The 13,409-nt window shown below is 43.0% G+C and overlaps 1 protein-coding gene across 1 annotated transcript in view; it reads right to left on the bottom strand.

The window, feature by feature from the left end:
- Positions 1-13,409, bottom strand: part of LOC128685269 (complement factor H-like) — a 142,220-nt gene that overhangs the window by 90,478 nt on the left and 38,333 nt on the right. The window contains exons 6-8 of the mRNA XM_070083105.1: positions 12,095-12,288; positions 3,900-3,987; positions 2,588-2,715 (exon numbers count right to left, since the gene is read on the bottom strand). Of these exons, the coding sequence (XP_069939206.1) occupies positions 2,588-2,715; positions 3,900-3,987; positions 12,095-12,288 (410 nt within the window). The remainder of the gene's footprint in view (positions 1-2,587; positions 2,716-3,899; positions 3,988-12,094; positions 12,289-13,409) is intronic.

The following is a 13,409-nucleotide window of genomic DNA, read 5'->3' as shown; positions in this document are numbered from 1 at the left end:
GCTGTTGCAGTGTCTGACAGATGTGATAAATGGTTTTGAAACCAACATGTTGAAGATTGGGACAATCCTACTCTATTTACACCTTTCTGCTTTGTACTGGACTGATGAAGCCAGTGTGAGGCGAAACATTTTTTCAATAAAGATACCCATATATTGCATAAGTGTCTCGATCTTTAACTCTGGCACCAGTGACTCTTGGCAAAACTGCAAGCACTGGGAACTGCAGGCTCTACACTATGTCTCCTCAGTTATTTCCTTCAAGGTAGATCTCTGTGTACAGTTCTCAGTGGAGCAGAGTCAGCAAGACATCCTACTGGGGTAAGGGTTCCACAGGGAAGTGTGCTTGGGCCATTGTTATGGAATGTCTAGTTCAATGACCTTCATCTCAACCCAGAATCCCATGCATATGCACAGGACTGCACACTGACATTTACTTACCCAAGAAAGGAAATGCCAGCTGCTCTAAGCTACATCAGTCACCAGCTAAGAGGTATATCACACTGGGAAAACCGATGGAAGGTAACATTTGCTCCAGAGAAAACACAAATGATGGTTTTTATGAACTATGACGGGATCGCTGGAGCAGCAGTAAGTATGAATGGGAGAGTGATGGTACATGGGAACGAAGCTGGTATCCTTGGAGTGAAATCTGACTCCAAACTGACCATGAAGAATCGCATTGTAAATCTTGCAAACAAAACAGCCAGGAAGCTTACAGCATTTCGACGTATCTCGTTTCTGCTCTACAGAGGTTGCAAGATTCTGTATAAGGCACAAATATGCTCACACCTGGAGTATGCTCTACTTTCTTGGATTGCCTGCCCTCCATCTCATCTGCGACTTCTTGACAGAGTAGAGAACAGAGCAAGCTACCTCACCTCTAGCCTGGGCCCAGTCTGGATAGATCTGTCATTTCACCAGAATCTTCAACACCGGAGGAATGTGGGTGGCCTTACTGTTATGTACAATGCCAATATTCCAAAATATCACATTTGGCTCCACTCCGAGGACAGCGAGAAGTGAGATTCTACACAACAGGGAAGGTAGCAAGCAGCAACTTTACTCGAGTGTACCCTTCTTCAGAACATTGCTACATCTGATATTAATTATTCCTAGGATGACTCGAGTCTGAACATGTTCGTACTGCATAATGATATCAGAGAAATAAAGGCAGTTGATCAAACGAAATTGCTGGCCCACAGATGGTTCCAACTTCATCCTGTTTCCTATTTGTATTTCTCATAACACTAAGAAGGCTTTTAAATGAGCTGATGTAGGTAACAGATCTTAGCTTGGAAATAAAGTTAGGAATCCTTCCAAATCTTGTTAAACACTATGTAAAAGACAGACAGGGACAGACAGAGTATCAGTGACTCATTGTGGTCGTATTTATTACTTTCATTAGAAAAGAAACCTACTCACAGGAATTATTAAGTGATCATCAGTGTGTGAAGACATCACTTCTTCATTGGCTGGCCACCTCCACATTGACTGAAGTCTACTCTCAACTGCACCTCTCTCTCTTTCCCTCTCCAACATAATTTTATCCTAATCTTGCGAACTTTTTCTACTGTAATTACTTCTCATCCCAAAACTGCAAGATTATGTTCACTATCTGGTTATTATCCTAAAAGCTATTGCAATTTGTTTATACAGAACAAGAGGCCTTGCAAATTTTAAATGCCTGGAACCCAAGTGTTCTAATTACTGTCACAACATGTAAGATAGAAAATGATGGCAGGTCACAATTGCTCCAGAGAAAACACAAATGATGATGGTATCTAGGCACCATGAGGGTAATGCTGGAGCAGTGGTAAGAATGAACGGAAGAGTGTTAGTACCCTGGGACGAAGGTGATATCGTTAGGGTGTAATTTGACTCAAACTGACTCTGAAGAATCACGTTGTAAACCTTGCAAAGTGGTCAAGGAGCTAACAGCACTTAGATGTATCTCGCATATGCTGGGCAGTAGATGATGCAAGGTTCTGTACAAGAAACACGTTCACTCATACCTAGAGTGTGTTCCATTTTCTTGGATTGCAGGTCCCCGCCTCATCTGCGACTTCTTGACAGAACAGAGAATAGAGCAAGATGGCTCATTTCTCGCCTGGACCCTGCCTGGACAGATCTGTCATGTCAGCAGAACTGTGGGTGGCCTTACTTTATGTACAGGACCAATATTGTCAAAGTACCACACTTAGCTCCATTGTGAGGACAACGAGAAGAGAGGTTCTACACAACTAGACGGGAAACAAACAGCAACTACACTCTGTAACCTTCTCCAGAACATCAATTCGTTAGAGATTATTTATTTCTAATATATCTCTAGTCTTGAACACGTTCGTACTGTTTAATGACATCAGTGAAATAAAATCAGATGACCAAATGTAATCGCTGACCCCACAGATTGCTATAACTTCATCCTATTCACTACTTACATATGTTTTAACAATAAGAAGGCTTTCAAATGAGCTGATGTAGATAAGAGCTCTTTATTTGTAAATAAAATTAGAAACCCTAAACCTAACCTTGTAGAACTTAGTGTAAAGAGAGAGAGAGTATCAACGCAATTATTCTTGAGACTTACCATCAATACCTATACAGGGATCGAGAGGTGGTTGTCTGGGGAACCAGCCGCCCAGCTGACCATAACACCAGAGATACTGAGACCACTCGCTACCTACGACACCGTTCACGTAGTACCCGGGCCAGCAGCTGCAACATAATACGCAATATCTTCAGAAGTTTACCCTTGTGTTTGGTTGCCCAAAAAATAACACCAGTTTATAAATTTTTAACCAAAACATTCATTTTTTTTACTGTATTCCATCATTTTCACCACACATTCACAATTTATTCAGTAGTATTTTCTTAGAGGAGCAAAAATTTCAGAATTCAAATGACTTTTCATCGACATTTATTTTATGCCCAGATCAAAACTTTACCATAAATTTGTTTTTAATATACACAAGCTCTATATACCCACCCAAAAATAGATAATACAACATTAATAAAATTTTCGAGAGGAATTTGATAAGAGATGAAGTGAATTATAAAACTGACGAGGGAGGAAAAGGTGAGTGGTGCACTTAGGAGTCTGTGGAGACGAAGAATGTTGTCCATGGAAGCACAGAGGGCAATGTATGAGAGTATAATTATACGAAGACTCTTATATGTGTGTGAAGCATGGGCGGTGAATGTTGTAACAAGGAGAAGGCTGGAGGCAGTGGAGATGTCATGTCTGAGGGCAATGTGTGGTGTAAATATAATGCAAAGAATTCGTAGTTTGGAAAATAGGAGGAGGTGCGGGATTACCAAAACTATTATCCAGAGGGCTTAGGAGGGGTTGAGGTGGTTCGAACATGTAGAGAGAATGGAACAAAATACAATGACTTCAAGAGTGTATAAATCTGTAGTGGAGGGAAGGTGGGGTAGAGGTCGGCCTAGGAAAGGTTGGAGGGAGGGTGTAAAGGAAGTTTCTGTGTGTGAGGGGCTTGGACTTCCAGCAAGCTTGCGTGAGTGTGTTAGATACGAGCAAATGGAGACAAATAGTTTTTAGGACTTGACGTGCTGTTGGAGTGTGAGGAAGGTAATATTTATGAAGGGATTCAGGGAACCGGCAGGCCGGATATGAGTCCTGGAGATGGGAAGCACAGTGCCTGCACTCTAACCGAGGGGTGTTAATGTTGCAATTTTATAACTTTAGTGTCAGCATGCCTCTGGCAGGACAGTGATGGAGTGAATGATGGCGAAAGATTTTCTTTTTTGGGCCACCCTGTCTCGGTGGGAGACGGCCGATGTGTTAATAAAAAAAATAACATGAACTAAATATGTATAACATCCCTTTACTTCATAATGAACAGATTTTGCTCACCAGTACTATAATGTGCACAGCTCACCTATAATTCAGCCTTTGATTGACGGTGTTACCAGGTAAGTTCCCATTCACCGAAAAGTTCTCGTAATAAGGAGTGTCGTCCCAGCATCCTGTCAGAGAAAAACAGAATAAGATATTAACTGCAGCTCTCAGGAATCTGACTCTTCAATTTTCCAAAGAGGAAATTATGGACCATTTTTGTTACAGAGAACCTTGTGACCCACTGTATTGTCACTGAGGTACTTGTGACCCACTGTATTGTCACTGAGGTACTTGTGACCCACTGTGTTATGCTAGAGAACTCTGTGACTCACTGTGTTGTAATAGAAGACCTTATGACTCACTGTGTCATGATAAAGGACTATGTGATTCACTGTGTTGTAACAGAGAATCTTGTGACCCACTGAGTTGTTATAGAAGATTTTGTGACCCACTGTGGTGTAACAGAGAACCTTGTGACCTACTGTATTGTGATAAAGGACCTTGTCACCCACAGTACTGTGATGCGATAAAGAACCGTATGGAAAATAAAAAAATATAACCGATTTCTCAATATTTAAACGTTTGAGGAGTGGGGGGTGAAAACGTTATGAGGTTGAAAGGGGGGGGGGAGGCAGTAATATGATACTTGCCTGCATGCAGGCTTGTCAAACTTTCAACTACCACTGTTTTAATCAAATGATTAATTATACAGTAGAATGTTCATAGATTAATATTGAGTCTGTTGTATAAGTAAATAGTTAAATGAAGTTAAAGACGTAATTTAAGTAGCTTAGTAATTCGAGAATAAAGTCTACAAGCCTATACATCACAACACCTGTACACCAAAGGGGGAGTAGAATGATCTTAGCTCTGAGGCAACCACACCATCATATCTCATAAGAACATAAGAACATGTAGGAACACTGCAGAAGGCCTACTGGCCCATGCGAGGCAGGTCTTTATCAAAACGACCTCTACCTAAAGCTACACCACACCTAAAGCTACCACACAGACCCATTCTTTCATATCTAGGCCAAAATTTACCACTCACAGCTTATTTGAGTGAGATGAACTTATGATGTAGTTCTGCAGCACTTACCTAGAGTTCTGCAGCACTTACCTAGAGTTCTGCAGCACTTACCTAGAGTTCTGCAGCACTTACCTAGAGTTCTGCAGCACTTACCTAGAGTTCTGCAGCACTTACCTAGAGTTCTGCAGCACTTACCTAAAGTTCTGCAGCACTTACCTAGAGTTCTGCAGCACTTACCTAGAGTTCTGCAGCACTTACCTAGAGTTCTGCAGCACTTACCTAGAGTTCTGCAGCACTTACCTAGAGTTTAAAACTGTAGAACTATGACAATGACTCTCAAGGGGGTTAATGTTACACTGGAAAAAGCACTCATAAATATAATATCCAAACCATGGAACAGGTGGGGTTTGAACCCATGGCTGGTGAGCCCTAAAACTCCAGGCCAGTGTGTAAGCCACTTGACAAGGGTTCAAACCCAACCTGTTCTGTAGTTTGTTTAGAATTGTGACATTACAATTTCAGGAATATACACCTACTATCAGACTTACGACCTGCTCGACATACGACCATTCGACTTACAACAGTGTATTGTATGCCAAATTTCTGGGAAATAAACAACTATTTGTGTTGTACACAGTGTTTATCCTAAACTTTACAGTATAAAATACAGTACTAACAGCATAAAAAGAAAAGTAAAAAATGAAATACCAAAATAAAACAATAAAATAAAGTCATTACAAAAATATGATGTTGATATTCAGTAGTAAGGTTCGACTTATGTCCATTTTGACTTACGACCGGTTGGTTGGAACTGAACTTGGTCGTAAGTCGGATGGTACCTGTAATATCCATTTACTACTATAAAAATGTTTGGAGAAGGAAACACTTCAGCAAGGAAAACTAATAAATAAAATGTTGAAGAATGACAGCAAGGAATTTTTTTTTATTAACACATTAGCCGATTCCCACCAAGGCAAGGTGGCCCGAAAAAGAAAAACTTTCATCATCATTTATTCCATCACTGTTTTGCCAGAGGGGTGCTTTACACTACAGTTATAAAACTGCAACATTAACACCCCTCCTTCAGAGTGTAGACACTGTACTTCCCATCTCCAGGACTAGAGTCTGGCCTGCCGGTTTCCCTGAACCCCTTCATAAATGTTACTTTACTCACACTCCAACAGCACGTCAAGTATTAAAAACCATTTGTCTCTATTCACTCCTATCAAATACGCTCACGCAAGCTTACTGGAAGTCCAACCCCCTTGCACACAAAACCTCGATTACCCCCTCCCTCCAACCCATCCTAGGGCCCCCTACCCCACCTTCCCTCCATTACAGATTTATACACTCTCAAAGTCATTCTGTTTTGTTCCATTCTCTCTACAAGTCCGAACCACCTCAACCCCTCCTCAGCCCTCTGGATAATAGTTTTGGTAATCCCTCACCTTCTCCTAAATACTCTAAATACTGTTCACCTATATGTTTCACTGCAAACAGTTGGTCTACACACCCCCTACCTTTCCTAAAGCCTCCTTGTTCATCTGCTATCCTACTCTCTGTCTTACTCTTAATTCTTTCAATAATAACTCTACCATACACTTTACCAGGTATACTCAACAGACATATTCCCCCTTAATTTTTGCACTCTCTTTTATCCCCTTTGTACACAAATAACCCGCACATAAAAGAGAGAAACTTACGACGACGTTTCGGTCCGACTTGGACCATTGACAAAGTCACACTAACAGAGGTGGAGCAGGACGGCTATATATAGGCAGGAAGAGGTGGAGGTAGTAGTAGTAGTAGTACAAGAATTGTATATAATACCGACAGGATGAAATTAAGACACATGCACAACACCCGGGCATCCCCATCGTAGACGTTTCGCCAGCCACTGGATGGCGAAACGTCCACAACAAACACAACCAGACGCCGCACATGTGTCTTAATTTCATCAGTAGTTGTAGTAGTAGTAGTAGTAGTAGTACAAGAATTGTATATAATACCGACAGGATGAAATTAAGACACATGCACAACACCCGTACATCCCCATCGTAGACGTTTCGCCAGCCACTGGATGGCGAAGCGTCCACAACAAACACAACCAGACGCCGCACATGTGTCTTAATTTCATCAGTAGTTGTAGTGGAAGAAGAAGAGGCAGTAGTAGTGGTAGGGGTAGAAGTGGGAAATAAGGAAGACGAGCCAGTCAAATACAAAGGAAGGGGAGCACTGCAAGAGAGCTAGATACCCACAGAGGGAGAGCAAGCGCACAGAGGTGCGTGAAAGGGGAAGTGGTGAAATAAAATAAATGAAGAAGGAACAGAAACACGAGACTGGAGAGAGAAAGACAACCCAGAGGAGAAAAGGAGAGAGGAAAGGGGAAGAGGAAGAAGAAAAAGAAGAAGAAGAAGAAAAAGAAAAAATGAGGATTCAGGTTAAGTCACGGGTGTTCTGAAGTTTGGAGCATTTTACAATGTAGTGGGAGAGGAAGGCATCTACAGAGACGAAGCCAGGGCTAAGGTTCATACAAGGAAAGTTGTGTATTAGAGAGGATTCAACTAGACGGCGACTGTTCGAGTTGGAAGTAGGGAAGACAGTTTTAGCAGAAGACCAGTCAATAGGATGGCTATGATCTCTGACGTGACAGAAAAGAGCATTGTTAGTGTCGGCAAGTCACGGTATTGTGCCTTTTTGTTATTTATCCCCTTTGTCTTTATACAAAGGAACTATGCATGCTCTCTGCTAATCCCTAGGTACCTTACCCTCTTCCATACATTTATTAAATAATAACACCAACTACTCCAAAACTATATCCCCACCTGCTTTTAACATTTCTATCTTTATCCCATCAAACCCAGCTGCCTTACCTCTCTTTCATTTTACCTACTGCCTCACGAACTTCCCCCACACTCACAACTGGCTCTTCCTCACTCCTACAAGATGTTATTCCTCCTTGCCCTATACACGAAATCACAGCTTCCCTATCTTCATCAACATTTAACAATTCCTCAAAATATTCCCTCCATCTTCCCGATACCTCTAACTCTCCATTTAACTCTCTCAGGGTCCAAGGCCAAAATCTGAAGGGGTGCCCCAGTGTCCAAGAAATTTTGAAAAAAAAAAAAAATCTTACAGAATTAAAGATAATATTTTTGTGAAGGTAATAAAACAAAACAAAAAATTTTCTGATCAGTACTTACAGAGATACAGCGGCGGGAAGTTGACCCAAAATGACCAGGTGGCGGCAACATCTCCAACTGACCATATGGTACATGGTATCATATGTTACAGCATACCATATGGTACATTGTACTATATGGTATAGGGCACCACATGGTACACCGTACTATATGGTATAGGGTACCATATGGTACATTGTACTACATGGTATAGGGTACCATATGGTGCAGGGTACCATATGGTGCAGGGTACCATATGGTGCAGGGTACCATATGGTGCAGGGTACCATATGGTGCAGGGTACCATATGGTGCAGGGTACCATATGGTGCAGGGTACCATACGGTGCAGGGTACCATATGGTGCAGGGTACCATATCTCTCGCAACATGAAGCAAGTCTAACTCGCTAGGCTCATGTTGTTTGTAGGTTTTCATGATCCAGTGGTTTAGGGCGTCGTGAAATTTCGCTCTTCCCACGAGGCGGGCTGAAACAACACGGGTTCGATCCCCGGCTAGCTGCTCCACAAGCTCCCCTCAAGGAAGGTTCCTTGATGTTGGTGAAGGGCTCTTGATTTAGGGAATTGGATCTGTGCTCCGGTTCCCCAAATTAAGCCTGAATGCCTTCCACATCCCCCCCCCCCGAGGCGCTGTATAATCCTCCGGGTTTAGCGCTTCCCCTTTGATTATAATAATAATAATGCTCCATAAGCTTTATCATACCTCATCTTAAAGCTATGTATGGTTCCTGCCTCCACTACTTCACTTCCTGACTACTCTATGACTAAAGAATTATTTCCTAACATCCCTTTGACTCATCTGAGTCTTCAACTTCCAAGTGAGCCCTTGTTTCTGTGTCCCCTCTCTGGAACATCCTGTCTCTGTCCACCTTGTCTATTCCACGCAGTATTTTGTATGTCGTTATCATGTCTCCCCTAACCCTCCTGTCCTCCAGTGTTGTTAGGCTCATTTCCCTTAACCTTTCTTCGCAGGACATTCCCCTTAGCTTTGGAACAAACCTTGTCGCAAACCTTTGCATTTTCTCTAACTTCTAGGCGTGCTTCACCAGGTGTGAGTTCCAAACTGGTGCTGCACACTCCAGTATGAGCCTGACGTACACGGTATACAGTGTCTTCAACGATTTCTTATTAAGGTATCGGAAAGCTATTCACAGGTTTGCCGGGCGTCCATATGCTGCAGCAGTTATCTGGTTGTGTGCTTCCGGAGACGTGCTCGGTGTTATCCTCATCCCAAGATCTTTCTCCGTGTACTCACCTATTTGTGGTTGCAGTGGTCGAATCATAGCTCATGGCCCCGCCTCTTCACTGATTGCTACTAGATCCTCTCTCTCCCTGCTCCATGAGCTTTATCATACCTCGCCTTAAAACTATTTATGGTTCCCGCCTCCACTACTTCACTTTCTAGGCTATTCCACGGCTTGACCACTCTATGACTGAATAAATACTTCCTAACATCCCTTTGATTCATCTGAGTCTTCAACTTCCAATTGTGACCTCTTGTGTCTGTGTCCCATCTCTGGAACATCCCGTCTTTGTCCACCTCGTCTATTCCGTGCAGTATTTTATATGTCGTTATCATGTCTCCCCTGACCCTCCTGGCCTCCAGTGTCGTCAGGCCGATTTCCCTCAACCTTTCTTCGTAGGACAATCCCCGTAGCTCTGGGACTAGTCTTGTTGCAAACCTTTGCACTTTCTCTAATTTCTTGACGTGCTTGTCTAGGTGTGGATTCCAAACTGGTGCTGCATACTCCAGTATGGGCCTGACGTAAATGGTATACAGAGTCTTGAACGATTCCTTACTGAGGTATCGGAACGCTATCCGTAGGTTTGCCAGGCGCCCGTATGCTGCAGCAGTTATCTGATTGATGTGCGCCTCGGGAGATATGCTCGGTGTTATACTCACCCCCAGATCTTTTTCCTTGAGTGAGGTTTGCAGACTTTGGCCGTCTAAACTATATTGTGTCTGCGGTCTTCTTTGCCCTTCCCCAATCTTCATGACTTTGCATTTGGCAGGGTTAAACTCAAGGAGCCAGTTGCTGGACCAGGCTTGTAGCATGTGCAGGTCTCTTTGTAGTCCTGCCTGATCCTCATCCGATTTGATTCTTCTCATTAACTTCACATCGTCCGCAAACAAGGACACTTCTGAGTCTATCCCTTCCGTTATGTCATTCCCATATACCAAGAACAGCACAGGTCCTAGGACTGACCCCTGTGGAACCCCGGTTGTCACAGGCGCCCACTCTGACACCTCGTCACGTACCATGACTCGTTGTTGCCTCCCTGTCAGGTATTCTCTGATCCATTGCAGTGCCTTTCCTGTTATGTGTGCCTGATCCTCTAGCTTTGCAGTAACCTCTTGTGAGGAACTGTGTCGAAGGCCTTCTTGCAGTCCAAAAAAAATGCAGTCGATCCACCCCTCTCTCTCTTGTCTTACTTCTGTCACCTTGTCATAAAACTCTAGTAGGTTTGTGACACAGGATTTTCCCTCCCTGAAACCATGCTGGTTGTCAATTATACACTTGTTTCTTTCCAGGTGCTCCACCACTCTCCTCCTGATGATCTTCTCCATGACCTTGCATACTATACACGTTAGTGATACAGGTCTGTAGTTTAGTGCCTCATGTCTGTCTCCCTTTTTAAAAATTGGGACTACATTTGCCATCTTCCATACCTCGGGGAGTTGCCCAGTTTCAAATGATGTGTTGAAGATCTTTGTTACATTCAATTTCAAATCCTCATCTCTTTGAGACACGGAGAGTGTAATTTCTGCTAGAAGTGTCAAGTTCACCTTAGCACATTATTACACTCCTCCTTGGTTTATATATATCAGCACTTGCTAATTTTCCCCTATCAGTTCTTAGGTCTCTGGTTTCCACCGTAAATCTTCTTTAAATCTTGTGTTGAGTCTGACATACCTCCAGTCATTTCTTGTGAATTTACATCACCTTTATAGTGCCGTTGCAGTTGCTTGACTGTTGTTTTATCTGGTATGGCTGTACCTTCGGCTGATTCAGTCTTGACTCGATGCTATGTCATTTGTATTTGCTGTGAACCTCTTCTTTTTTATCTGCTTTGCATCATTCAGTTTCTAATCCTTTGGCTGCAATCTCTTTGTTTCCTGAGTTCTCTGTCTTCTGTCCTTTTCCATTCTCATTTCAGTTTTGCTCCCTCACCTTTGGGTGAACCAGACTCATTCTGTTCTTGTCTTCATTTCCCTTAGAACAAACCTCTCCTCTGCCTCCTTGCATTTGTGCACAGTTCATCATTTCTTGTACTGGTTTCCTGTCAGTTCCCTCTCCCCACTGGTCTCTTGAAGAGTTATCAGTATAGGCTAGTTTCCACCCATGGTTTTGGTTTCCACCCCTATTATATCTCGCCAGGGCTCTAACTGTGATCAAACTGAACTAGTCACTCATCCAGGCCTTTGCTGCATGATCTCTCGATGTCAGAACTACTCAAGGTGAATACAAGGTCCAGTCTTGCTGGTTCATCCTCTCCTCTCTCTCTGGTAGTGTCTCTAACATGTTGATGCATGAGGTTTTCCAGTACCACATCCATCATCTTGGCTCTCCATGTTTCGGGACCCCCATGGGGCTCCAGGTTTTCCCAGTCAATCTCCTTGTGATTGAAATCACCCATAACTAGTAACTTTGCTCCCCCCATGTGTGCTCTCCTGGCCACCTCGGCTAGTGTATCGACCATTACTCTGTTGCTATTTGCGAGAGAGAGAGAGAGAGAGAGAGAGAGAGAGAGAGAAAGAGAGAGAGAGAGAGAGAGAGAGAGAGAGAGAGAGAGAGAGAGAGAGAGAGAGAGAGAGAGAGAGAGAGAGAGAGAGAGAGAGAGAGAGAGAGAGAGAGAGAGAGAGAGAGAAAGAGAGAGAGAGAGAGAGGTTAGTTTGGGCTGAAAATGTCATCTACCTCCTATCAAAAGCGTCACCCTCTAATCAACCTACACACTACAACGACCCACCCATAATCATTATCATCAAAAGCACCTATCTTACCTAGAGGACCACGGAACTCGCAGATGGCGTACGTAAAGGTTGTGTTGATGGAGGCAGGAGTGAGGACCCACTGATCACTGTTCGTCACGCTGAGGAAGGTGCAGTTAGAGTTTGCACTACGATTTAGACTCTGCACCGCAGCTACCACATCATTGGAAGGTTCGTAGATATTGTTTATCGTCAGGTCATGCCATCTGAAGCAAAGGATTTTGGGTGGGATTGTCATATTAATATAAATATATTATATAGAAATACAAATTACTGTTTCCACGAGTGCAAAAATATAGTTGAATAAGTCTGTTGAGTATAACTGGTAAAATGTACGGTAGAGTTATTATTGAGAGAATTAAGAGTATGACGGAGAGTAGGACAGCAGGTGAACAGGAGTAGACCAAGTGTGTAGACCAAGTGTTTACAATGAAACATATAGGTGAACAGTATTTAGATATGGGTAAGGAGATTTCTATGGCATTTATGGATTTGGAAAAGGCAATGTGGCAGATGTTGCAAATATATGGAATATGAGGTAGGTTCCTGAAAGCAGCGAAGAGTTTTTACGAGGATAATGAGGCTCAGGTTAGTGTATATACAGTGATCGCCACGGCGTTATGCCGCCCCTCCCCCACACACGTACCAAAGCACAAACACATACCATGAAAGATTATAATATATATATTTGCACACATACTGAGGTTTTAATACTTGGTGCTGTGTCCTTCACGCATAATTACGTCCCTCAGCCGCGTAGGAAGAGTCTCACACAAATTCTTGAGGGTTTGGGGAAGTATATTATTTGATGCCTCATTTAGAGCAACATCCAGCCGTGGAATGAAACTGATATCCTTGCCCAGTTAACTTCATTTCACTATTGACTAGAGGTTCTCAATAGGATTTAGGTCTGGGGAATTGCCTGGCCAGTCATTCAAGAACTTCACTTCACAGTCCTTAAGCCAATGAACTACAGATTTGGCTGTATGACCCGGGCCACGGTCCTGCATAAAAACTATAGCTCCACACTTGTCAAACGCCTCAGGTAAATTGTCACACAATAACTCCAGGTAATTATACTGGTTCATATACTGGTTTTTGGTAAGCACAATGAGTTTACCAACACTCTGAGCACTGAAACACTCCCAAACCATGAGCAAGTCTGGGTGTTTGGTGGTCCCACAGGTGTAACGTGCTCTAGCGGGTCACTATCTCTGGGCCGGTACACATGTTCACCATGGTTACCGGTGACAGTGAAGGCTGTTTCATCACTCCAAAGTACTTCAGACCGCTGTTGAGGATTCCAGTGAAGATATTTCTTTGCATA

Source organism: Cherax quadricarinatus, chromosome 8 (assembly GCF_038502225.1).
Source record: "Cherax quadricarinatus isolate ZL_2023a chromosome 8, ASM3850222v1, whole genome shotgun sequence".
NCBI classification, from domain to species: Eukaryota; Metazoa; Arthropoda; class Malacostraca; order Decapoda; family Parastacidae; genus Cherax; species Cherax quadricarinatus.
The sequence above is the reverse complement of the archived record's forward strand: the minus strand, read 5'-3'. Positions and strand labels throughout refer to the sequence as shown.